The sequence below is a fragment of the Camellia sinensis genome, chromosome 13 (genome assembly GCF_055761805.1).
Source record: "Camellia sinensis isolate YWXY chromosome 13, ASM5576180v1, whole genome shotgun sequence".
Taxonomy (NCBI): Eukaryota; Viridiplantae; Streptophyta; class Magnoliopsida; order Ericales; family Theaceae; genus Camellia; species Camellia sinensis.
This window is the reverse complement of record NC_138973.1, coordinates 72,318,967-72,346,466: the sequence shown is the minus strand read 5'-3', so window position 1 is coordinate 72,346,466 and position 27,500 is coordinate 72,318,967. Positions and strand designations below refer to the sequence as shown.

The window sequence follows — 27,500 nt, the reverse complement described above, 5'->3', positions numbered from 1 at the left end:
TAACCAAAACATGTGAATGCTAAAAAAAAAGGGAGTTGGAGTAGTGTAGGATAAAAATGACATTTTGTTCAAAATTTATTCCAAGCAAACTTTAGCATGACATAGATTATACACACTGCTGAATTTAACACCATCATAATTCTTTCACTCGACTGTTATTTCTGTTATCTCAAGGTTGTTGAGACTTTTGGGTCTTTTGTAATACTTCAGCAAGAGAGAGCAACAAACAACACTAACCGAAGAGGCAGCCATTGCACCTCCAGCAATCCATGGTGGTAATCGAAATCTAGTTGACGGGTAAAGGACTCCAGCAGCAATTGGGATGCTAAGGAGATTGTAACCCAGAGCCCAAATGTAGTTGAGACGTATACGGGAAAACGTTTTCCTGGAAAGGTCAATGGCAATTATCACATCCTCCAAGTTGCTCTTCATTAGGACAATGTCAGCTGCTTCAATAGCAATGTCTGTTCCAGCTCCAATTGCCATTCCAACATTTGCAGCTACGAGTGCTGGCGAGTCATTGATTCCATCTCCTACCATTGCCACGATGTAACCTGAAGCCTGTGTGAATCATATAGTCAAATTGTTGAATTTAATTTTTTAATACTAGTTAGTCACTTGGGGAATTTTTTTTAAAATTAACAATAGTGGTTGTCAATATTGTCTTGAGGCAACTACTCCAATTGCTACCTGTAATTCTTTCACTTGCTCCGCTTTATGCTCGGGCTTGGCTTCTGCAATTACAGTGTCGATTCCAACTTCCTTAGCAATTGAATTGGCCGTTCCCCAATTGTCACCGGTCACCATTATACTTTTGATTTTCATGGACATGAGAATGGAAATGACTTCACTGGCACCGGGCTTTAATGGATCGGAAATGGCAATCACTCCAACCACTTCCCTGTCTATAGCTACAAGAATTCCAGTTTGAGCCAAACCTTCAATTTCTGCTAGCATTTCTTCAGCATTGACAGGAATGACAATGTTTTCGTCTAACATCAAGCTCTTGTTTCCCAAAACAATTTTCTTGTTCTGAACAATGGCCTTCACTCCATGGCCAGTGATGGATTTGAAGTCTTGGGCTTCTACCCAAACATGATTCTCTTCATCTTCTTGGAATTTTTTGGCATACTCAACAATGGCCTTGGCCAAAGGATGCTCACTATTTTTCTAGATATTACAGACCAAAATTATCACCAGTCATCTTTAGCTAGGAAAACTGAAAGAATATAATTTATCCAAAAAATTTGAAGTCCAAAACAGAAAGAAAATTACCTCAGTTGCAGCAACCAGATCATAGAATTCTCGAAGTACCATATTTTTCAAAAGCAATGTGTTAACAACCACTGGCTTGCCAATGGTAAGAGTTCCAGTCTTGTCAAAAACAATGCAGTTTACCTACAACAAAAACACTCACTTCAAGATTTTGTCATTGCTAATGTAAACTAGATTTTTTTTTATTGAAGTGTTTACATCAATACTACATGAAATATTTTGGACTTTTCAAGAGGATTGGCAAAACAAATTGATTCATGTTGGAGTTTTAAGATAAATCTTATAGGGATATATTTTTTGAAGTATGAGCGAAAAAGATTGATATATTATGATGACCTTGTGTGCACTTTCGAGTGCTTGGCCGCCTTTAATTAGGACACCTTGGGAAGCACCGACTCCAGTACCGACCATAACAGCAGTGGGTGTGGCCAAGCCTAGAGCACATGGGCAAGCAATGACCATGACCGATATGCCAAACTGCAATGCAAGCTGAAAGCTATCCATGGTAGAAGGTATCCAAGATTTCGGATAGCCATTGCACTCTCCAGCTAAAAACCACACAAACAAAGTGAAAAAGGATAGAATTATAACCTGCAAAATATAGTTAATTGTTAATAACACATCTAGAGAAAAAAAAAAAAAAAAAAAAGGGGGAAAAAAGGGCAAAAAGAAAAGCATTCACTTATACTTACAAGAGGCACAAAGAATTTGGAAATGCGATCAGCAAATTTCTGCACTGGAGCTTTAGCCATCTGTGCTGATTCAACAAGTCGAACAATTTGGGAAAGAGCACTCTCTGATCCAACCCGTGTTGCCTTAATATGTAAAACACCATTCTCATTCACCGTGCCTCCAATCACTGTGTCGCCCTTTCTCTTTGCCACTGGCCGAGATTCTCCTGTAATCATGCTCTCATTTACATGGCTTTGTCCCCAAATGACAAAACCATCCGAAGCTACTTTTGCACCCGGAATAACTTTAATCACATCATTCTTTTGTATCAAACGACTATCAATTTCTTCTTCACATACCACATTTCCTCCGTTGTCAAGGGTCAACAGTATTGTTGTGTTAGGAGTCAAGTCTATAAGCTTTGCAATGGCCTCAGATGTCTTTCCTTTTGCCAAAACCTCCAGATACTTCCCAAGTAGAATAAATGAAATGAGCATTGCACTAGTCTCAAAGAAATCTGTGGATTTAAAATTTGGAGAAGTTGCAGCTCTCAACACTGAACCTACTGAATAGAAGTAAGCTGCATTTGTTCCCAAGGCAATCAAAACATCCATGTTGGCAGAACCACGACAAATTGCTTTGTAAGAACCAACGTAGAATCGTTGACCAATAATGAACTGAACGGGGCTAGATAACACCCACTTTAAAATCTCTCCCACAGTAAGCATATTCACAACTTCAGTATCAAATATATGATTGAGTCCAGGGATATACATAAAGACCATTGAAGTTAAGAAAATAGGAATTGTAAACACCAAGCTCCACAGAAATGATGTGTAGCATTGCTTAATTTTCTCTTGTCTATGAGCTTCTCTTCCTCCTTCTTCGGGGAATATCATTGCTTTGAAACTCCCTGACCCAGTAGACTCAATAACTTGGATAAAATTTCTAGGTCCTGTCAAATCTGATTCGTAATAAATGGAAATTTTTTTGAGCTCAAAGTCGATGTCTATATCCTCAATGCCTGGAAGTGCTTGAAGAGAATTTTCAATCATTCTCATCGAATTATCAGTTTGTACTCCCTCAATTTTTAACATTATTTTGCTTTTATCTTCCCCTGTACTAATCAATATGGCTTCAAATCCGGTGTCTTCTATGGCTTCTATTAGTTGATTGTAGCTGACAATCTTTGGATCATAATGAACTTGTGCTTTTTCTGTTGCCAATGCAACTTGGGCTTTTTGAACACCGGGCACTACTTGCAAGGCAGATTCAACAACTGTAGAACATGAAATGCAAGTCATGCCCTTTATTTGTATTCGACAAACATGAATGGTTTTCTCATTCATCTCATTTTCTACCAATGTGGCCTGAAATCCAACATCTTCAATGGTCTCTCGAATTGTTTCCTCCTATTGAACAATAACAAATTCTTATTAATACCATGTGATAAAGTGGGAATATGTAAGGGAAGGAAATAGGGATTGGATCATGAAAGATGGGGTTGGTGGTGGCCTATGGTGTATGGAAGGGAAGAAAATAGGGCTAAGTCGCAACCAGTGATGAGTAGTAGTGGTTAGCAGTAAAATAGGGGCTGCCGATGGTGGGGGGGATGATGGTGACAAGGAAAGAAAAATACTAATTCTAACAATATGGTGTCACTGGTCAATAAATAATCGCAAATGAGATTAAAAGTAGATATACTTTGTCTTCACTAAGTTAACATTTTTATGCTCTTTACTAGAAAGTAAGATTATATATTGGATAGTGATACCGTCAAATAATATCACTAATATATTTGGTACTTATGTTTGAAGAGACGGCCTAGAGTGAAGAGAAAATTTATTTTAAAAGTTTGTGATTTTTGTAATAATTTGGTTTAGTAATGGAATCGTAATAAAATAACAAGAAATCAAACAATGATATAGTTGTGGAGAAAAAGAAGTGGTAAATACCATCATATGGAGTTTTTCATTATGCTTTCTTGCTTAGGATTCGTTTGGAAATTGATTGGTTTAGTTAATTTTTTTTATGAAAAAGCATACAAAAACATTAAATATATATATATATATATATATGATTGAATATTTTAACTTTTTAACTATTTTAACTAAAAAACTCCACCCCAAAACCATACCAAGACTGAACAATCTTATTATACTTTACCAGTTACCACACATGGTGTGATATATATGCATTGTATAGGAACTTCCCTCTTAGGTTAAAAAAGTTTTAAATAAATAAATAAATAAATAAATAAAAGTTATTAAAATAGACCCAAAAAAATTAAAAAGTCATCAAAAATTAATTCATACATACTAATCATTCACAAATTTTCATACAATTAAAAAAAAAAAAAATCACTCCAAAACACATTGGGTTGTTTGGCAACATAGCAAATAAGTAGCTTATTTACTTATTTGTTACAAGTTATCTCATCATTTCTCTATTTTTTTTCTTGATAAATTATCATCTCTCTCCTTTCTACACAATTTTTTATAAAAAAAAGTCAAAATCAGTAAATAAACTTACCCCAAACACCCAAGATTGACTATTGTTTAACTTGACCTCGATTCCTGACCTTGATTTATCAAGATCATACATGATTTGGATGAATAAATAAAATACTACTGCTAACACATCATTGTAATCATAAAATTTGAATAAAAAATTTACAATTATGCTACATATCCAAGAAAGTATCCACAATAATATATTTATACCCCAAAATCATTCTAAGTATGGCCCACGTCACACCAATTTTAAATTTACATCGTTGATTTTGTTTTCAGGATAATTTTGAGGTAAACATTTATGGTCCCTAACATTTTTCAAAATTTTATGAGTAGTTTTTCTTTTGTAAATAAAAAAATAGTTATTCAAATATATATCCTGAAAAAAATTAAATATTTTAGGAAATAAGTTAAAAGGTAACTTATTGGTTTTTTGGTTTTTTTAGGTCATATCACTTTTCTATTTTTTTTGTACGTTTTTTCAAAAAAATTAAAAAAAAAAAATTGACTTTTAATCTACTTTCCAAAATTGCACTAGCATTTCTCTAAGAAATTACAAAAATGTCTCGTAGCTCGAAAGGGTCGAGCTCGAAACAGCTCGAAAATGAAAGAAGACACTACAAGAATTTACATATTTGCCGACCACTTTTGCCGACCAAAAAAATTTTAGTCGCAAAAAAATGACATTTGCCGACCAAAATATTAATTAGTCGCGAATGATCATTATTTTTGGCAACCAAAATGAGTTGGTCGCAGAATATCACATTTTGGCGACCAAAAATGAGTTAGTCGCAGAAATTGGTATGCTTTTGGTGACCAACTTCAAATTTGGTCGCGGAAGGTTACATTTTGGCGGCCAAAAAAAATTAGTCGCCAAATTAGTATTTTTAGCGACTAATATTTTAGTCGCCGTTGATTGAGATTTGGCGACTAAAAAAGTTTGTCGGTGAAGGTCCCTTTTCTGCGACTAATCTGATCATTTGGCCGCGAAAAGTGTGGGAGGGAAATTTGAAACATGGAGGGAGGAAATGAAAATTTTTTGCGACAAAAAAATATTTGGTCGTCATTTATAAAACGACGTCGTTTTGTACCCACTCTCCGAATCAAAATTTGGTCGCCATTTCTAATCCCCGTCTCTCCTCTCTGTCTCCAGCTCGCTCTCTGTGTCTCTGTATATGTTGATCCGCCCTCTCCCTCTCTCTGTATTCTCTCTCTCAATCGGTGGCCACTCTCTCTAGCTCACCGAAATCCCTCACCACCGTGAAAGCAAAACAAGCTGAGAGAGAGCTCATAGTGCCGAATAGAGAGAGCGCCAATTTAGTTAGAAACAAAAGCAGAAGAAGAGGGATGACCAATCCACTGTCGTCAGAGACTCTCCGGCCGATCGAAACCTTAGAAATCGAGAACGACCTCTCTCTAGTCCCCCGCATGAAGCTCCTCCTCACTATCCACTGTGCAGACCACTCCGTCAAGCCCCTCGACGAGTGGTAACTCAAGCGCTCCCTCTCTCATCTCTCTTTGAAATAGGTGCGAAACAAGCAAACAACGAACCACTCGCTCGCTCGCTCTCTCTCTCGTCTTTGCGTTCGATTCGAACCCTAGGCACATTGAATCAATCATTCGGAGTCTCTCTCGGGATTGATCAAGACCATTGTTGGGGTTGTGGAGGCTTGTCATTCTCTTGGGGTAATGCACAGAGATCTCAAGCCTGAGAATTTCTTGTTCGATACTCCTGACGAGGGCACCAAGCTCAAGGCCACTGATTTTGGGCTCTCGATTTTCTATAAACCTGGTTGGTTCTTGGGTTCTTCTCACTTTCTTGCTCTGTTTCATTTGGTTAGACATTGTTGATTTTGATTTGTAAATTTGCAATTTCTTGTGTTCTTGTTTGATTTATAACCTTATTGGCAATGGGTGGTCTTGGTTCCTTTCCTTTTCTTACATTTGGTTAATTTTTCATTGTTTACCATGTATTGGGTTTCTATAATTTGACAATTTATTGGGTTATTGACTGTCTGGTTAAATTTTCCATTAAGAGTAGGCTTGAAAAGAGTAGGCTCCGAACTAATGGAGTCTGAGATCAAGGCCCTTATGAATGCAGTAAATAGATTTATCGTGTAGAAGTTTATAGTTTTATTTTTTTTCATTTTCAATTGATTGTCTAGTTAAATTTTCCATTAAATGAGGAACTTTGACAGGCAGATATTGACAACAGTGGAACAATTGACTATGGTGAATTTATTGCTGCTACGTTGCACATAAATAAGATGGATAGAGAAGAGAATTTGATCGCAGCATTCTCTTTCTTTGACAAGGATGGTAGTGGTTATATAACGATTGATGAGCTTCAACAGGCTTGTAGAGACTTTGGTCTAGGTGATGTTCAATTAGATGATACGGTCACAGAAATTGATCAAGATAATGTGAGTTTCTCTGGTTTTCATAATTCATTTGAGCATATAAAACCTTTGTTTGTTCTTTTGAGCATATAAAACCTTTGTTTCCCCTTAAGTTTTTACATTCAAGTAAAAAAGTTACACTTTTCAAGAAAAATATGATTGGTTTTAACTTTAGTCTGAGAATAAAGTTTATCTGTGTACTATTTATTAATTTTGAATAAAAAATCGAACTATTTATTAATTTTGTATAAAAAATCGTTAAAGTGCTATAGAGCCTTAATTTTTAAAACTGTTAATTACCTCATTAGAGTAAGTTTTAGGGTGATCTTGTCATGACCCAGATGTAAATTTTTGGAAATTTGTGTTTCAGAGTTAATTTTGTGGTTATCCATATGATACCAATTCTTGTTGTCTATGCTAGTTAGATTGTTTTGATGTTATTTGGATGTTTCTGTTTTTAGTATTATTACCTTTGTAATTGAGTAACCTTGTGATTATTTTGATTTTTGTTTATTTAACTTATTATCTGGTATGTTGTTGTTGGTAATTTTGAGTAGATTGGGGGTTGGCAATATATTGTTTTTCCTGGACGGTATATTTACACTCAGAGGTTCAAAGATGCAAATGTCAATGATAAGGTAAAGTAAAGAATTACCATGATTTTCTGTCTGTCTTTCCTTGTTTTTGCCTCTTGTCTAGCATTAATGTGGCTTTCTTTTTCGGTTCTTTCTTGAGGATAATGCATTTAACTTAATACTAGAATGGCCTTAATTTAGTCATTTGGATTGCTTTGTCCCCCCTGGTGAAGCTTATTGGGGTTGCTTTTTGTTTTTTTTCCTCTTTACATTGTGAATCTGTTGTAGAGTGTTTGGTTATACAACATGTGAGGCAAAAACAACTTAAATTAGCTGAAAAAACTGACAATTACGAAGTTGAGGAGGAAATGCTTTTAACTTATGGTTTGTAATTGTTAACTTTCTGCTTGAAAAAAGCTGCACCAAGCAGGTTTGTTGTCTGTTTGGACCGATTGTTATTTTGTTGATTTGAGTAGCATGGGGTTAGAATTTGTCCATAACTTCATTTACTATGTGCTTCCAATATTTTGGTTTTCCAAATGTTTATCATTGATTTTCTTTTGACCTTTGGAGCTGAATCAAATTTAGGAAAGCCATATTCAATCGCCAATATTCTGTCATTTGTCCAGCCGTTCAAGCAATGAAAACCATTTTTTCCTCTAATGATGAACTAAGGATATCCTAATTATATATTGGGGTGATAGTAGGGACTTTTTGGCTTTACATTCACAGAAATAACAATTTCGATCAGATAATGTGGGGTTTTCGAGAAATGGTTACTCGAAGAGTGGTTTGAGACATGAAGCAATGCCCTTTCTGATAGGATATGCTGTTGTAAGTTTTAGATAAGGGTGACTGAACTTACCTAAGGTTGATAAGTTGGACCTCTACTTATTCTGCTGTTGACGTAAGAAATTTTGTTTATACTAGCTCCCTTTTTTTGGTTGATTCTCCTCTCTCCTCTCTCATCTCTCTTTGATTTTGATTTTCATTAAGGTGTTAGGAACTCTCGCAAAATATATGCACTGGCTCAGCTGTTCCTTTTTTTCATGACTGGTCAATAATTAATCAATTCTGTGATATGAATTGATTTGTGCAGTGATATAATAACGTTGTTCTGTGATATGAATTGATTTGTGCAGTGATGGTTGGTGGATCAGATACCTTATCCTGTGCTCAATGTGGCAAACCTGCCCATCTTCAGTATGATATTATATTTATGTATTCGCTTCGATTTTATTCTCAACCATACATTATACATCACATACACACACAAGCACAGTTCAATGTATACTTGGATTGGGATGTTTTTTTATCAATAAACAATTAGGTCATTGATCAACTTCAACAAGCAATTAACGGTGGTATGGATTTGATCATTGATCAACTTCTTTGACTTTGTGGTCCTAAAATTATCACTTGCAAATGTAAATCACCTATATTTTACGAACATTGAGAGACATGTTCCACTTTATCAGCATTTAAAGTTTCACCATTAGTGTTTAGTCCTCGCATCTTGAGCCAGTAATGTGCTTCTCCGAGACAAAAAGACTGAGGAGATTATTGTGTTACTAGTTGTGAGGTTGTGATTTAATCAGATTTATAAATCCTAACAAAAACATGAATGTTATTTTCCATCGCACTGACCTCATTGCCAGGTGAATAGCAGATGCTGCAGCTAGAAGTCGAAACTATCCCACTCTGAAGCTTAAACTGTGAGTATCTTGATCAGTGAAGTGCCAAACAGGTAATTTGAAAATTTTAATTTCCAAACCACGCAGACAAATTATGTTGCATTTTTATTTGCATCTTTTGATATCTATATATAGTGATTTTATTTTTTATTTTATCTTGTCTCTGTAGTGAATAATTAAGGCTTAATGGGTACTACTGGTTCTAGTCTAAATTTTCTCCATGAATTTTCATTAATAGTTTAACTGTGTGGATCTTTCCTTTGCTCAGTAGCTTTTTTTTCCAATTGTCCAAGGTCATTGAAGCTTTTGTTCACTTCACCAATCAATCAACAATCCCATAAGCTTTTAATAACTGTATAAGAAGCTGAGACCATTGGTTATGAAAGTTCGTTAAATATTCATTGCTTTTACGAAATTTAGCAACAGTTAGAAACAAAGTAAATGGAGAAATATAGCCACAGAAATGTCATCTTTCATTTCATTGGAGCTAAGAAAAAATGTAAACTTTTTATCCATTCATGACCCAAAAAAAAAAATTTGTTTCCTGTTTTGTTGCCTTTCTCTGGCTTCTCTGATGGATTTTTTTCTTTCAGTTGGGAGCAACTGCTGTCAATTTGGTTGCTGGAGAAAAACCTGCTGATGTTTACTCAGGAATAGCTGCTAGGTAAGTAGCTTTTTCACAATGCAATAGTTATGAGCATTATCAATTTCTCTTTTCTACATGGATTCTTTCCAAACCCCTTCCTTTTGTAAGCTTCTCTTTATTGGTAATTCTGTGCCTGATTGGCCCAGTTCTTATGCAGGCAGTTTCTAGAAGAGCCACCTTTCATGAAACAATTAGAGACTATGAACAAGCAGCCAGTGACCTTCATAGACTGATCTCTCTTCTTGAAAAGCAATCACAAGAAAAGGTTCAACAGTGTGGCTCTGGCGGCAATGTTAAAGAATTAAGACAAGCTCGTCGTCACGTATCCTCAGTGGAAGAAAAGGCTAAAAATGGAATCTCCTTGGATCATTACCTCATTTTGTAAGTCCTCTGCATTTGTGTTTCCTTATGATATATTTTATTTCCATGGACTTGGATTTCTGTTATGGAACTTGATTTATTACATAGATTTTGATTGCCTATTGATATTTTGTATTTTTATTTTTATTTTTGTAGTTTACGTTAAGTTGTGACTGATCTATCTACATTTTGCATATTTGATTTTCACACACTTTTTGATGAATTTTAGCATTTTGGAATCTAGCTTGAAAAGTTCCTTATTCTGCCCCATTATTTAAGTTTATCTTTTCATTCATTTTCAGATCATATTTTAATGCGTGTTAATTGCAAATGATGTTTGGTGTTGGAAAGATGTTACAAACAAAATATATAAGCACATGTTGCATAATCAACCATTTCTTTGTAAGTTTTTTATTGAAATAAAAAAGAAATCTAGTAATTAACTCATGTTTTTTGGCTTGAGTGTCAGGTGTCACTACAAGAAAAGTAGCATATAACCACGCTTTTGTAATGGCGTTTTTTTAAAAAACGTCGTTTTAAAGATTTTCAAAATATTTTTGTAAATAACTCATTTTAAAAAACACGCGTGCTTTTGGTGTACGAACATGTTTTCCCTTTTAAGACCCACGCATTTTTCATTCTTCTATTCTATTTCACGCAGCAATTGATAGATCTAGGTTTTCTATCTCTTCATCACTCCTCTTTCTTATGGTGAAAGGTCACTAGATCGAGCTTCGTAGGCTCCGATTCACGATCTGGTTCTTTCCATCTTGGCTCAAAGCTCTGAATCAGTCCGATTTGAAGATTAATTTTGTGAGTCCTCTGATTTTTCATTTTGTTTATATACAAACTTAGATCTACGATCTCAAATCTGTTTTATATATATATATACTAATTTATGTCTATTGATCGCGATTGATTTTTATTCTATTGATCGATTTTTAGGCAAATCTCGATTGATTGATTTTTAATTTATTGATCGCGATCGAACACTCTTCTCTGGATTTGATCGATTGATTGCTTTCGTTCAGATCTGTAAGTTTGAGTCCCTATGCGCATATTAACATCCTCAAACCGACTCTATTTCTGACTCGTTCGTGGTGATCTTTGCGTTTGTGCTTTGTATGCAATTCTAGGGTTAGTCTATTGAGGCTAATCTCTATTGCGTTTGTGTACAGAGTCACAGAACCACCATCACAACCATACTGTGTCAATCTTTGCAGCAGCAATGTCTCTCTTCCTCACAATGGGTTTTGTGCACTGCAGATACCTGATTTCCACTCTGGTGAGTCTTCTTTGATTCCCTCCTTCCTTACCTTGCTTATGATCTGTCTGGCCCTGTCGTTTATGCATTTGGATTTTTCTGCTACTTTCCATAAATTTTAATGTCTTCAAAAGCCATGTATCTGTGTGTTTGTTTATATGTGCATCAAAATTTTATTGGATTTTATCTGATGGACCCGCAGAGTACGTAGAGTGACTAAAATTTGAGTTTATGTTCTGCAGCTCCAATAACAAATAGGAGGAAAACCTTGGAAGAGGTAGAAAGATAGGCTAAAATTTGAGTTTATGATAGGCCAAAATTATTGACAAAATTATTGTTAAGATGATGGGTAGAAAGATTTACTTTTCCTGTCTGCTGTAGTTATATAAATAGAATCAGATGATGGTTTGAGTTGGGACCAATTTAAAATTCAGTCTGTCTATTGGTTAATTTGGGTATTGACTTAAATTTGATTTTTTCCAGCAGTGACCTCTCCGGAATATTACATAAGCTTTCCCAAAAAATTTGAAGCTTTTTATTCTCAAACATAGTTTTTGCTTTTGAATTTATTTGCATACTCATCTTAAAAGTCTCTGCTTATAATTGCATTTCAATATTTCCATTTTATCCAGAAAGCTTTGTTGAGGACAATTCATGATATCGATACAAAATTTTCACTGGTAAGTATTCAGTCTTTACATTTTTCTTTCTCACCACAAGTGTTTCTCATTAGTTTGTTGTGATCATCCTACATTCCCAGGAAGCTTTCAATAACAGATATATTTCTGGATCCACGACCACCATCGTTCTCTTGGTGGATGGTCAAATTTTAGTTGCTAGTGTTGGTGATTCAAAAGCACTCCTGTGCTCGGAGAAAATCAAGTCTGCGTTGGGGGATGAAGGTCTAATTCTTCCCATTATTATCAAGTCCCTTTGTGGTTGGACTCACATTCACTAGGCACTGCTAGATTAAAAAAATACACTTGTCTTGCATGTTATTAGCATATGACAACTAATCTACATGTATACCCATAATTAGAAGTCTTATTTCAAGCCATTTGGACATAACAGGTGCTTCAATAACAGTGCTTGATGTGGAAGAACTGACAAGAGATCATCATCTAGATAGAGATTATGAGAGAGCCTGAATAGAAGCTGCTGGTGGGTTTGTACGTTTGTGGGGTGTGCCTCATGTCAATGGTATCAAAGCTGTATCCTGATCTATTGGTGATGTGTACTTAAAAAGGTGAATTTTCGGAAGCTAAAGTTAGCTTAGGCTGCTCATCTTTTTCCTCTTCACTTTTTTATGTTTTGCTGTTAGTTCTGCTCTTTAGCCATCATCCTATGGTAATGATGAGAATTATGTAATTTTCAAATAGTTTTGGTGAGCCCATTGCCGATCTCTGATATTATCATTCTCTGTCAAACGTGTGAACTTTGCACTGATCATTATTACATGGCTGATATAACTAGGGATGAGACGTTTTTTCACAGTTTATTTTGTTTTTAACTGTCAGATATGGTGTTAGTCCCGTGCCTGAAGTGATAGGTTGGCGGCATTTAACTGCCAATGATTGCTATTTGGTTGTTGCATCTGATGGCATCTTCGAGAGTTTGAAACCACAGAAAGTTTGTGATCTTTTATGGGATGCAAATGTCCAAGTAAATGAAATGTCCAAAAGCTCATGTTCATGTTCATCCTCTTCCTCATTGGCTGACCGCATTGTCAACAAAGCGTTCAAGAAAGGCAGTAGGGACAACTTGTCAGCTGTTGTAATTCCACTGAATTTTACTGGTTTTCCCCAAGAACCCGCTGGACAGAATTTGTGATTTTGGAAAATCAGCCATTTTAGCCTTTCAAAAGGCATCTGCAATCAGATCGATATTCTTCAAGTTTCTACTTCGACAAACAGAGCATGTTTTTCATTTGCTCTGAAACTCATTTGAGATAGGATTGATAACTTTTGAAAGTTAAGAGTTTTAGAGTTTTCATGTACTATTGAGGTTTTGGAGTGTTTTTTTTTAATATATTTTTTATAATTGCTACATTGTGGGTAGAATACTACCATGCTATGTTTGGGACCTAGGATTTGTTCAAGGGAAAGGAAAAGAATTTTTTTTGTCAATACATTTGACTGTAGAATAATGATGATGTACTCGTGAATGTCTAGTTTAACATACTTCGCATAATATTTGTAATTTTTGTAGCTCATCTCGTGTCGATTGATAATAAAAATAAAATAAAATCCAATTCAACCAATTAGTATATTGTCATTACTGTACAATATCCTAAGCAATGCAAAGCTAAAGACTGAATGCTTCATCATTGCTGCTTCTATTTTGCAGGTTCTTATACAGAAGACCAGCCGACTTCAATGGAACCACAATGGCTGACAAGTTATCCATGCTGCCTTCTTCAAAGGCAGTCTTTACTATGCATTCGGCTGATGGATAATCGCAAGAAGGGAATAGCTTCAACATTTCATAACCTTTGGAATGTCTGTACGGCAAAAGATCACAGACATCTTGGACGGTAAGCTTTTCGTAAATTCCCTCAGATGAAACCACTAAGTAGCTGTCGTTTCTGGTTAACTTTTAAGATGAGAGCTTATTACATAAACTTTTAAGATGAGAGCTTATTGTAATGTGTTTCTGCTTGTTCAGACTTACATTACGAATCTCTTCAAATTGTGTAATGTATAAAGCATCATAATAGATTATATTAAGCTAGTACTTTCTTTAATACTACATAAGCAAGAGTTAAACAAACCTCTCTTCTGCAGCAGAAATGAGACCAGCTGTCAAAGCAACACCACCAAACTAAAACAAATAACAGTATCATTAATTCTATGCCAAAACTAGTATATGTAAAGTAGTACTCTGCGCAATTTACACAAACTCCGAAACTAACCAGTTGTATGCTACAAAATAATTTTCTTTGGAGGTCTATACGCCCTGTCAATAGAGAACCAAACAGATAAGTCTTGATGTAAATCTTCCCCTATGAGAGCATATCACTTTTGAAAGCAATCTACCTGTTGAAAGAATGCTCTTTGTGATAGCTTCTGCAAGGCCAATGCAATCTTCTTTCTTTGGTTTAGTTTGAAAAAATGAGTAGCTGTCCCACATTGGGAACCCACCATTAATGCTGGAATACAAACCATCTGACATATCACTTCTTCTTGGAAATTCCATATGCCATGTGTCTTCCAGCATATCTTCTTTCCTTCATTTTCAGGGGGTTTGCTGTCAAGACCGACCTTTCAACCATTCAAAGTTCTCTTTTTTGTTCTCATGTAAAAAAACCTTTCATTTGTGTTTTGAACTTTATCTCAAATCAAGATTCAAGAATCATTTTTGCATCACAGCCAGCCATGTCTAGTTTGTTCCCCCAGAATTCAAGTTTCTCACCTGTAAGAACTGCTTCTCCACATATAAGGACCAACCCAGATGTTGATAGGTATATTATACGATCCTTTTTGATTCGATTTCGATTCTAATGATTGGGTAGTTTTTGATGAGTTTATAGCTTTGATTGAATTGGGTTTTATATGTTTCTGGGTATTCTTAATTTCTTGTAGTCAATACTTGGCATAGCTCTTAGCAAAGCACCAGAAGCTTGAACCTTTCATGTAAGTCGTTCCCATATGCAGCCGACTGTTGAATCAAGGTTGGCAATTACCTTTGGTTTTGGATCTTGTCTTTCTATGTTTCTATTGGGTTATCTTGTTTTTTGACTAATTTCTATAATGGTTCTGGTATATTATGAGAGAGAGAGAGAGAGAGAGAGAGAGAGGATTGGGATTGTGCATAAACCAAATTGGCTTCCAATTGGTTTTCTTGTTTTCAACTTTTTTCCAGTTGAAATTTGAAGGGATATTAATTTAAATTAAGGTTATGATTTGTGTTGCATATGTATTTAGAATTAGAGATTCTTGAATATTTATCAAAAAAAAAAAAAGAGAGAAAATAATTAGAGATTCTTGAAGGGTGTTTGTGTAATTAGAAATCATATATAAAAGTGAACTGAATCAATGGAGCTTTGATAGTTAACTATGCCTGTATTTGTTATGGTTGTTAGCTTATTAATCATCGTGTACTGAAATTTGCAGGTACAGCAACAGGTACAGTTTTATTATGCCAGGTAGTTGTCTCAATACGATGTACATGTTTATAGGATTTAATTGATTTTTGCAAAGATACGGGTTTGCAATCCAGTGTTGCTGCCACTATCATGCTTCTCTGATAAATTTTCCAATTCTATTTCTTTATTAGGTGCCTTACATCACTACTGCTTTGATGGATGCGAAGCGTGGCACGGAAGGGCGCAAGGATTTTTTGATTGGCTATCAAGGCAACTTAGTGGATTAAGCAATTTTCCTGATGCTGTAAATTTGAATTATGTATTGTTTCAATTTGTTATACTAGATGGATGTGACTTGTAAATGAAAACTTAGAATAGTTGTATTGTGTCGAATGTTAATGAATTATGTATTGTGTCGAATGTTAATGATTCAGTTAATTTGAATGATGCTTTAAAATTATAGGTTTATTATGGATTGAATGAATTATTAGGAATTACAGGTGTATTGTTTTCTTGCTTTGGCGACCAATTTATTAGTCGCGACAAATAAATTATTTTTTTTCTAAAAAAATGACAATTGCCGACCAAGAGTTTTGGTCGCAAAAAATACATCTATTGCCAACCAAAACAGCTCTTGGTCGTGGAAACTCACTTTTGCCGACCAAAAGTTTTGGTCGCGAAAAGTAACAAATGGCGACCAAAACCTTTTTTGGTCGTGGAATGTCACAATTGACGACCAAACTTTTTGGTCGCGGAATGTCACGATTGGCGACTAAAATTTTTTGGTCGCGGAATGTCACAATTGGCGACCAAACTTTTTGGTCGGAAAAATATCACTTTTCGCGACGAAAGTGTTTTGGCGACAAAATAAATTAGTCGCGGTAATTAAATATTTAGCGACCAAAAATTTAGTCGCGAAATCTAACTTTTGCCGACCAACCACAATTTTGGTCGCGAATTACTTTTGCCGACCCTCAATTGGCGACCAAAGTAGCGACCAAAAAAATTGGTCGCGGATAACTTTTGCCGACCAAAAATTGACTTTTAGCGACCAATTTTTTTGTTGCCAATAGTGTTAATTCTTGTAGTGAGAGGGGAGAAAGAGAGGGAAGAGGAGGAGAGAGGGAGAAAGAGAGAGGAGAGGGCTCGTCGCCGTGGGTCGTCGCCGATCGTCGCAGCAGACCGTCACCTCACCCAGCCCCGGTCGTCTGCCCAGCCCCGCCGACGTCGCAGCACCACCGTCATCTGCCCAGCCTCCCCTCCTCCTCCAACCGGTTTTTATGGCCCCCTCCCCTCCCTCCTCCTCCTCCTCCTCCTCCCCTCCCTCCTCCTCCTCCTCCTCCCTTCTCTTCTTCTCCCTTCTTCTTCTTCTTCTTCTTCTTCGTTCTGTAACAAAACCAGGGAAGAAAGAAAGAAAAAAAAAAAAAAATTCGACACCAAAACGACGTCGTTTTGGTGTCGAGCCGCGGTTTCGAACTACGTGGCATGGTCGAAGAAATTAACCCTTACTTCTTAATGGTTAAAGTACAATTTCACTTTAATAAATAAATATGGGAAGAAAATTAAGCAAAATAACTTTGCTCGTAGTCCTCTTGGAGATTTTCATATAGTCCATATTTAGGTTGGAGAGCATTGTTCAGGTTCATGGGACTCATTATGAGTTTATGTTCAGGTTCAAAATATGATTATCTAATTGACTTAATTTTTTTTGTTATGAATGATACACACACAAAAAAAAAAAATTATACAAAATAAATAGTTTTAATTATTAAAATGAGACCCTTGATGAATCGCAAGTTTGAACAACAACGTTCTATACTAGAGGGAAGAAAGATTCATTCATATATAGCGTTAAAATGTTATGGTAGGTTGCCCTTCCCCAATTAGTTGGTTGTTGATATATATATACATATACATACATGAGTAATAACAATTCGGTATGTATTTTAAAAATTAATTATAAATTAGTGATAAAAGTTATAACTATTAATAATTAAAATCATGAGGTTTTTTTTATGAATTTGTAATAATATTTTCAAACCACCACTGTGTGGTAATTTTCCCTGTATATAAGAGGGACTTACACTACATCTTATATATGAAAGAGTTTAAAATTTTAATTACTAATATTTATAAAATTTATCACTCAATTTGCACTGAATTGTAATTTTCTTTTTATATAAACTAGATGTGAGTATGTGTAAACTTTATATGATTGTAATTTTATATATAAATTTTTAAATGATTTGATGAATGAGAAAGATAGGTCGAAATTTAAAGTCTTTAAGTAGTTAAATATTTTATTAACAATTTCGAAGAAAAAATATAACAAAACTTCAAAAATATTATGATGTGTTTTATATAATAGAAATATATATGTAACTTGAAAAAAGCATTCCTATTCAATAAATAAATAAATTGAAGTCACTTTTTAAGTTCAATAATGTGATAATCAATTAAGATATTAAAGGAAACACACTCTCTTTCATTTCTTCTCTAATTATTAACCAATTATATTACTGAGCTAAAAAATAAGTTTAAAAAGTAGATTTATATATCATTTTCCAATTAGAGATAAACCCATTTACAAGTATTTAAAATATATACGAATTTAAGGAGATTTTGCATTGATGGTGTCTCTTGTTGATTGATCAACTGACTTCGATCTTTGGATCAATACCAAGAAAACCTTGAGAGAGAGAGAGAGACAAAAAAAAAAAAAAAAAAAAAGGATATCAAACGATTTTAGTTTTAGTTTTTGTTAAGAAAAATTATACTGATAATCTCTATATTTTGGTTTGTGTAATTTTGGTTTTCGAAATTTCAATTGGCTTGATTTTGATTATAAATTTATGATTCTTTCTCAATTTAGTTCAATTGTTTACAATTGTCAATATTTTTTAATGAAAAATATGCATATAAGTGACATATACTATGTTTTTAGAGGCAAAATTATAAATTTATTCAACTCAACGTGTTAATTTTAATCAATTCAGTGATCATTTTTTGTCAAAAATATTAACGACCTTATCAATTGAATTAAATTGACAGAAAATTTAAAATTAAGAGTCATAATTGAACCAATTTAAAGTGTAAGGAACAAAATTATGTAAGAGATAAAATATAAAGACTATTAAAATAATTTATCCTAAGTGGTCTAGTTAATAAAGCCGGTAACTTAATCCGTTAGCCATAGTACATAGGTCAAATATGTCTCATAAGAAGTGGAGTAAGACTTATGTTGTGTTTGATTTTTATATTCCTAATATTATTTTTTCTTAAATAAGAAGTCTATGTGTACACAAAGACCAAATATAGAATAAAATACAAATATCTCACAATAAGCAGAGTCCATATGTATGAGAAAGTGTTTGAGGTCTGTGTTTCTAATATTGTTATCTCTAAAATAGAAAAAGAAAAAGAGTAGAGACAAAAGAGGAAATTGAAAAGAGAAAAAGAAAAAGAGTTCATACAAACGTCACATAAAAGGTGGAGTTTATAGGATGTGAGACTCACTATGTTATGTTTGATTTCTCTATTTCCATCATTACTTTTTCTTAATAATACGTCTACACGTACATAAAGACAAAAATAGAATAAATATAGATATCTCACACGAAATAAAGTCTATATGTGAGAGATATCTAGTCATGTTTGATTCATAAGATTAATAGTGAATGTATTAATAATTTCATTAAATTAGTATGATATTCACTGTCCAATTGAATTAGTAGGATAAATTATCTTTTTGTCCATCGTTTAATTTGCATTGAATTAGTAGGTAAAAGAGTTTTTTTATTTTATTTCACAACTCAAAATATATAATCATACCCCTACCTCATTATTATTAATCCTATAAAACAAAATTTCAAAATAAATACATAATTAAATGTACAAATTAATAATTTTAACCTCATACTCTATCCAATCAATCAAATATGTCCATTCACGTATGTGTCAATCAACCATACATGAGTTTTTCACGTATGTGTTTCTCGTATTACTGTTTCTAAAAAAAAAGCAGAGACAGAAAAGAGGAAAGTGAAAAAGAGAGAGATAAGAGAGAAAAACTCACGTCAACAAAGGGAGGATAAAAGAAGACTCGGGCACTGTTGTTGAAGACATCAACCACAGCGTCTTTGATTCCGGGAAGCCTCTTAATTGCCTTCTGCACCGACGCAGAACACGCTGAGCAATTCATTCCTATCACCGAATACAAAGCCATCATCACCTCCACCTCCTCCGATGCTTCGCTGTTTTTCTTCTCCTCCTCCTTCTCCTCCTCATCATCATGGTCATCTTTCGACACCAACACGCCTTTCGCTTTGGGGTACTTGGGCATCCAAGGGTAGTGTGATCTTGGCCATGCCATATTTCTCATACATCCCAATGACAAAAACTTGCTAGCCATCATCAACACTCTCTCTCCCTCTCTCTCTCTCACACACACACACACTTTTTCCCAAAAGCTTTCTTTGCTTATTCTTCCCTCAGTTTGTGAGTGTGTGTATATATGTACTTTTTTGTCTATGCTTGCCACGTAACTGTTGAGTTGCAACTTGCATTGAAAAAATATATAGACGAGGGTTTTGTTGTTGCTATTTTCAGAATAATGTACAACTTCCCCAAGGAGTACCAACTTCGCTCTGGCAGCAGCATTTTCTATTCAAAAATGTTTAAGAGCTCTAATTTAGGAGTTCTAAGGAGCTCTAATTAGTGGGTCCCCCTTTTTGATGTGATGTTTTGAAGTAAAGATTCTCTCATTGAATCTCTTACTTAACTTCCTACTTGATGGGTCATTGGGTCGATTTTTGGATCCAATTTTGATGATCCAAACTGTTCATATTTTAAAATTTGTCATGTATATTATATTTGTAAAAAATCAAGTCAATCGAATATAATAAATCACGTGAATTAAAAATTTTATTAAGCAATAAAATTGTTTATTAAATTTTTTTTAATAAACAGTTTTTAGTTCTTCTGATATTCGATCAATTTGATTTTTTACAGGTATGATGTATATGACAAATTTTAAAATGTGAACGGTTCAAATCATCGAAGTTGTGCTCAAAAGTGGACCCATCTTCTTGAAGAAGCCAAAGCTACTATACAATTGGGGAAATCATTGGGTGTCAACTACAATGGGGAAAAGGATGTTGTATTGAGCAAAATAATTGACCTAGAGCTTAAGGATAAAGCCAGAATCACTAAAGAGAGGAAGGCTCAACAATAAAATACTGCAAATGGGTGACTTGAGTGTATAATTTTGTTTACTTATAAAGCTGTTATCTTGGAATATTAGGGGTTTGGGTAAACCTGAGAATGAGGGTAGCATCAAAAGTCTTATAAAGGACAAGCATGTAGATATCGTTTTCCTTCAAGAGATTAAGAAAGCAGTGGACTCTGATAATGCTGTTAGAAGGCTCTGGGGTTGCAGAAATATGGAATACATGTTTGTGGATCCTGAAGGCTCTACTGGTGGGCTTTTATGTATTGGGACCCTGCTGTCTTCTAACTCTCTGGCTGCTGTTGCAATAGGAGGTACATCTTGCTTTCTGGCTCCTAGTACAACTCTTTTGATTGTGTTTTGATCAACATATATACACCAAATGATATCAGCGCTAGATCAACTTTATGGGCTGATATTCTCAAGCTTAAAGACCACTTCCTTGCTCCTTGGTGTAAGGGTGGGGACTTTAATGAAATTAGACATATAGGTGAAAGGATAGGCTGCTCCAGGAGGGACAGGGGGATTAAACATTTTAATGAGTTTATTGGGAAATGTGAGCTCAATGATTTACCTCTTTATAAAAGGAAATACACTTAGTGTAATGCTCAGGAATCTGAGAAATGAAGCTGTATAGATAGAGTACTGCTTAGTCCTGAGTGGTTGATTAATTTCAGAATGAAGCTATGGGGGCTGTCTAGATTAATTTCAGATCACTGTCCTCTGTTGATGATGGAAGATGAAAGAGATTGGGCCCCCAGACCTTTCAGGTTCCTAAATGCCTGGACTCTTTATCCAAGCTTTTCCAAGCTCTTTGTGGATATCTAGAGCAACACTTCTGTTACTGGATAGGCTGGCTTCATACTTGTTCAAAAACTAAAGCATCTAAAGCTAGAATTAAAGAAATGGAATGTTGAGATGTTTGGCAATGTCTCATCCAAACTCAAAGTTTTAGAGGAGGAATTACATGCATTAGATATCTTGGAAGAAGAAAGACCTCTGGTTGAAGCTGAAATGACAAGAAGAAGAGTGGTCAGAGGAGAGATGTGGAAGCTGAACAGAATGATAGAGTGGATTTGGCATCAAAAATCCAGATTGAACTGGACTCTAAATGGGGATAAGAATACTAGGTTTTTTTTCATGTTTTTGCCAATGCCAGACAGAGTAGGAACATGATTAACTCTATTAAAGTTAATGGGGTGTCTTATGAGGATCCTAACAGGGTTAAATTTGAGGTCAATCAACACTTCAAGAAACAGTTTGCTAAGGATTGGGTAAAAGACCTGTCTTGGGAGGGGTATTCAAGACCATTGAGGCAGACTATGTTTCTCATCACCTTGTCTCAGAATTCAGTGAAGCTGAGGTATTGGCTGCAATTAAGGATTGTAATAGCAACAAAGCTCCAGGCCTTGATGGCTTTAACTTGCTGTGATATCATAAATTTTGGAAGGTCATAAAGCCTGAGATTATGCGATTTTTTGCAAACTTCCACACGAACAGCAAACTGACCTATGGCATCAATAGCACTTTTATTAGTCTAATTCCTAAAGTGGAAAATCCCACTGGCCTATCTGAATTCAGACCTATCAGCATTGTAAGTTCTCTCTACAAAATTCTAGCTAAAGTATTAACACATAGACTGAAGCCAGCTCTACCCTCAATCATTGGTGAAACACAAACTGCTTTCATAGGTAGGAGAAACATCCTAGATGGGGTGTTCATTGCCAATGAAGTGGTGGATGGATGGAAGAAGTTCAAGAAGCATGGTTTGATCTTAAAGCTAGACTTCGAGAAAGCCTTTGATTCTGTTAACTGGGAATTCCTATTCTCTCTACTGTCCAATTTTGGGTTTGGGAATAAATGGATTTCTTGGATGAAAACTTGTGTATCTACAGTCAGAATCTCCATTCTTGTGAACGGTTTACCAACTAGCGAATTCTCACCACAAAGAGGTCTTAGGCAGGGCGACCCGCTCTCACCTTTCCTGTTCAATATAGTGTCTGAAGGTCTAAACATACTTTTGGTCAAAGCAATTAATCTTGGCATTCTTAGAGGAGTGCTTGTTCGGTCTAAGGATGTTCTTTTGTCTTATCTGCAATTTGCAGATGATTCAATTCTCTTTTCTGAAGCAGATTGGGATTTGATGGTGCTTATTAAAAGAATTCTAAGATGCTTCAAAGTCTTATCTGGTCTTAGAATAAATTATCACAAAAGTGTGGTGTGTGGTGTTTGTGTGGATGATGCTCTTTTGCTCTCCTTTGCAAAGCTCCTCAACTGTCAAGTTCATAACCTACCTCTGAGATTTCTGGGACTGCCTCTTGGAGCCAACCTTGGGAAAAAATCTACATGGAAACCCGTGCTTGACAAAATTAGATCCAGACTTTCAGAGTAGAAGAGAAAATTACTGTCTTTTGCAGGTAGACTAACTCTAATCAAGTCTACCTTATGTAGTTTACCAGTATATTTTCTCTCTTTATTTAAGATGCCAAAAGGTGTGGCCGGAGAATTTGAGAGGATTGAAGTAGCTTTTTTATGGGGTGGAAATGACCTAAAAGGAAAGCTCACTTAGTGAAATGGGGGGAGGCAACAAAAAGCATTGATCAAGGAGGTCTGGGCGTTAGAAGAATCAGAGATGTAAATGCTTGTCTATTGCTCAAATGGTGGTGGAAATTTGGAACTCAAATTAATTCACTTTGAAAGAGGGCTATATGTAGCAAATACAATATAGATGATGCTTGTTGGAATCCACCGGTAAGATGTTCTTACAAATATTCTAGAGTTTGGAAAGACATCTTATCTATTGGGAATCATAGCAGTAATATTTACAATTTTTATGTGGATAACTGCCAAATTAAAGTGGGGGATAAAAATAGAATTAAATTTTGGCATGACAGATGGTGTGGCAACTTTTGTTTTAAGACTGATTTTCCCCTCCTTTTTAATCTTTCAACTGATAAAGATGGTTCTCTTCATCAATTCTTTGCAAGGAAAACTAGTCCAAACAATTGGAATTTTCCTATTAGAAAAGTGTTGTTTACTTAGGAATTGGATAAAGAAACTAGCTTGCTTGGAGTCCTATCTTCAGCCCCTTCTCTGACTCTTCATAGGGCTGACTATTATATTTGGGCTAGTGCTTCTGCAAGTACTGGTGAGTTCTCTGTTTCTACACTTTACTCTTTTAGTAATTCTATCCTTGGTCCTCATATTCCAATCTGTAAGCATATCTGCAATAGGGTTGTCCCCACCAAGGGTTTTTTTTTTTTTTTTTTTTTTTCAGTTGGTTGGCCTGGAAGAACAAAATCAAGTCAGCAGAATTTATACACAGAATTGGCATTTTAGACCCTTCTGTCTCCACCAGTTGCACCTTCTGTAGCTATGAATCTGAATCTGCTACCCATGTCTTGCTCCATTGCCCTTTTTCTTGGCTGATTTGGTCTTCTATAATTCATGATTGGGGGCTTTCTTGGTGCATTCAAGATTCAGTAGATGGCCTTCTCCAAAGGTGGATGAGTGTCAACTTTAAGCACTTTGATAGGTTAATTTGGAGAGCTATCCCACTCATTATCCTTTGGTCACTTTGGAAACATAGGAACAAATGTATTTTTGTAGAGGCTCAACCCAATGTTTCTGATATGAGTGAATCTATCAAAATCAGATCAGTACTTTGGCTAAAAGCATCTATTAAGGACCTTCCTTACTCAGTTGATGATGTAACCTTCAATTGGAGACAAATCAGAGTTGGGTTTACAAATCTATAGATGGGCTGGTATGTGCCACTTTTGTCTCCAAATCCTTACTATTTTTCAATTGCAGATAAATCAGGGGTTTGGTTTGGGTTACTAGTCTGTTCTGGCCTGGAATAGCAGTGGTTGAGGTTGCACAAATTCTATCTCTGGGCTGGTTTGTGCTGATATTGCTGCTATTGTTTGCACTGGTTTTTGCTGGTTTGCTCTGGTCTGTTTTGGGTTTGCATCTGGTTTGCATTGGTTTTTGCTTCAATGGCTGTATCTTTTGGGTTGTTATGAATGTGTTTTTGTAGAGGCTCATTAATTTTCAATTGCAGACAAGTCAGGAGTTTGGTTTGGGCTTCTGGTCTGTTGTTCTGTTCTATGTCTACATCTTTTTGGCTGGTTTGCTCTGGCTTTTGCTGCTTTGCGGGATTGGATTGCCATCAGTGGATGCTCTCAATGCTCTGGAAGTGTGCGCTATTGTCTGTTGGTTCTCCTTTCTTGTTGCTACCTGGGTTTTGAGCTTCTCCTTTCTTGTTGTCTGTTGGCTCTCCAATCTTCTTCTCTCGCTCTCTTTTTTTGTTGGTTCCTCACCACCTGGCGCTTGGAGCTTTGTTTTAGCTCCAAACTCCTCTTTATTAATGTAATCTACCATACCTTGTATGTTTTCATCAATAAAGATTTTCTTTGCCGATAAAAAAAAATACTATGTTTTTAGAAGCAAAATTATAAATTTATTCAACTCAGTGAGTTAATTTTAATCAATTCAGTGATCATTTTTTGTCAAAAATATTAACGACATTATCAATTGAACTAAATTGACAAAAAATTTAAAATTAAAAGTCAAAATTGAACCAATTTAAAGTGTAAGGAACAAAATTACGTAAGAGATAAAATATAAAGACTATTAAAATAATTTATCCTAGGTGGTCTGGTTAATAAAACCGGTAACTTAATCCGTTAGCCATAGTACAGAGCTCAAATATGTCTCATAAGAAGTGGAGTAAGACTTATGTTGTGTTTGATTTTTGTATTCCTAATATAGTTTTTCTTAAATAAGAAGTCTATGTGTACACAAAAACCCAATATAAAATAAAATACAAATATCTCACAATAAGTAGAGTCCATATGTATGAGACAGTGTTTGAGGTATGTGTTTCTAATATTGTTATCTCTGAAATAGAAAAAGAAAAAAGAATAGAGACAGAAAAGAGGAAATTGAAAAGAGAAAAAGAAAAAGAGTTCGTACAAACGTCTCATAAAAGGTGGAGCTTATAGGATGTGAGACTCACTATGTTATGTTTAATTTCTCTATTTCCATCATTACTTTTTCTTAATAATAAGTCTACAAGTACATAAAGACTAAAAATAGAATGAATATAGATATCTTACACGAAATAAAGTCTATATGTAAGAGATATCTGATCATGTTTGATTCATAAGATTAATAGTGAATGAATTAATAATTCTATTAAATTAATGTGATATTCACTATCCAATTGAATTAGTAGAATAAATTATATTTTTGTCCATTGTTTAATTTGAATTGAATTAATAGGTAAAAGAGTTTTTTTATTTTATTTCGCAGCTCAGGATATATAATCATACCCCTATTCCATTATTACTAATCCTATGAAACAAAATTTCAAAATAAATACATAATTATTAGATTCACAAATTAATAATTCTAACCCCATACTTTAATCCTATCAATCAAATATGTCGATTCACGTATGTGTCAATCAACCATACATGAGTTTTTCACGTATGTGTTTCTCGTATTACTGTTTCTAAAAAAAAGCAGAGACAGAAAAGAGGAAAGTGAAAAAGAGAAAGAGATAAGAGAGAAAAACTCACGTCAACAAAGGGAGGATAAAAGAAGACTCGGGCACTGTTGTTGAAGACATCAACCACGGCGTCTTTGATTCCGGGAAGCCTCTTAATAGCCTTCTGCACCGACGCAGAACACGCTGAGCAATTCATTCCTATCACCGAATACGAAGCCATCATCACCTCCTCCTCCGATGCTTCGCTGTTTTTCTTCTCCTCCTCATCATCATGGTCATCTTTCGACACCAACACGCCTTTCGCTTTGGGGTACTTGGGCATCCAAGGGTAGTGTGATCTCGGCCATGCCATATTTCTCATACATCCCAATGACAAAAACTTGCTAGCCATCATCAACACACACTCTCTCTCTCTCTCTCACACACACACACACACTTTTTCCCAAAAGCTTTCTTTGTTTATTCTTCCCTCAGTTTGTGAGTGTGTATATATGTATATATACTTTTTTGTCTATGCTTGCCACGTAACTGTGGAGTTGCAACTTGCATTGAAAAAATATATGGACCAGGGTTTTGTTGTTGCTATTTCCAGAATAATGTACAACTTCCCCAAGGAGTACCAACTTTGCTCTGGCAGCAGCATTTTCTATCCAAAAATGTTTTAGAGCCCTACTCTAGGAGTTCTAAGGAGCTCTAACTGGTGGGTTTCATTTTTTGATGGAATGTTTTGGTTTATTTATTTATTTTCATTGTCAGCTTATTAAAACTGATTTTAGAACTGTTGATTTAGAGCTCTGAATCATAACTACTTTTTATCTTGTGCAAGTTGTATGATGTTAGGCTTCATTTGAGAAATTGACTATTTTAGTAGATTATTTTAGTTTTTAATAGGTTAAAATTTTTGTGTTTGAAAAGATAGTTAAATTTTTTTTTTATAATTTGATGTGCTATTTGTGAGAGAAAAAATAAAATGATTATAAATTTAACGTGACATTTTATTTTATTGACTATTTGATTCTATTTTATCATTTTGTGGATTTTAGCCTCCCCCAAAAAAAAAAAACACAAAAACCCAACTTACCAAACATGGCCTTAATATAACATTTTTCTATTTAAAAGTTATCTTTAGGGTTATTTTTGATTTGTTTATAATGAAAAGTGTCCATTCAAATATATTACATTATTTTGTACAAAAATAAAGATATGATATAATTTATTTGTACCATTTCTGATATCACAACACTCACTCATTTGTTATTAGTATCTGTTTTCTATT

General features: G+C 34.9%; 1 protein-coding gene and 1 long non-coding RNA gene across 3 annotated transcripts; one reads left to right on the top strand and one right to left on the bottom strand.

Annotated features, from left to right (window-relative positions):
- LOC114300559 (putative copper-transporting ATPase HMA5) lies at positions 1 to 26,694 on the bottom strand. 2 transcript variants are annotated; one of them, XM_082902505.1, is made up of 6 exons: positions 26,295 to 26,694; positions 1,968 to 3,359; positions 1,612 to 1,866; positions 1,276 to 1,398; positions 691 to 1,170; positions 1 to 561 (listed from the first exon to the last, which is right to left on the bottom strand). In XM_082902505.1, the coding sequence occupies exons 1-6, from the start codon at positions 26,616 to 26,618 to the stop codon at positions 145 to 147; spliced, it is 2,991 nt and encodes a 996-aa protein (XP_082758631.1). In that variant the 5' UTR covers positions 26,619 to 26,694; the 3' UTR covers positions 1 to 144. The 2 variants fall into 2 exon arrangements, with proteins under 2 accessions (XP_082758631.1, XP_028101233.2); XM_028245432.2 differs by lacking the exon at positions 26,295 to 26,694 and adding an exon at positions 19,558 to 20,121.
- LOC114281756 (uncharacterized) lies at positions 7,417 to 10,223 on the top strand. The gene is made up of 5 exons (XR_014348011.1): positions 7,417 to 7,497; positions 8,577 to 8,637; positions 9,093 to 9,181; positions 9,722 to 9,796; positions 9,936 to 10,223. It is a non-coding gene; the product is annotated as an uncharacterized LOC114281756 (long non-coding RNA).
- Positions 26,695 to 27,500: the final 806 nt, after the last annotated feature.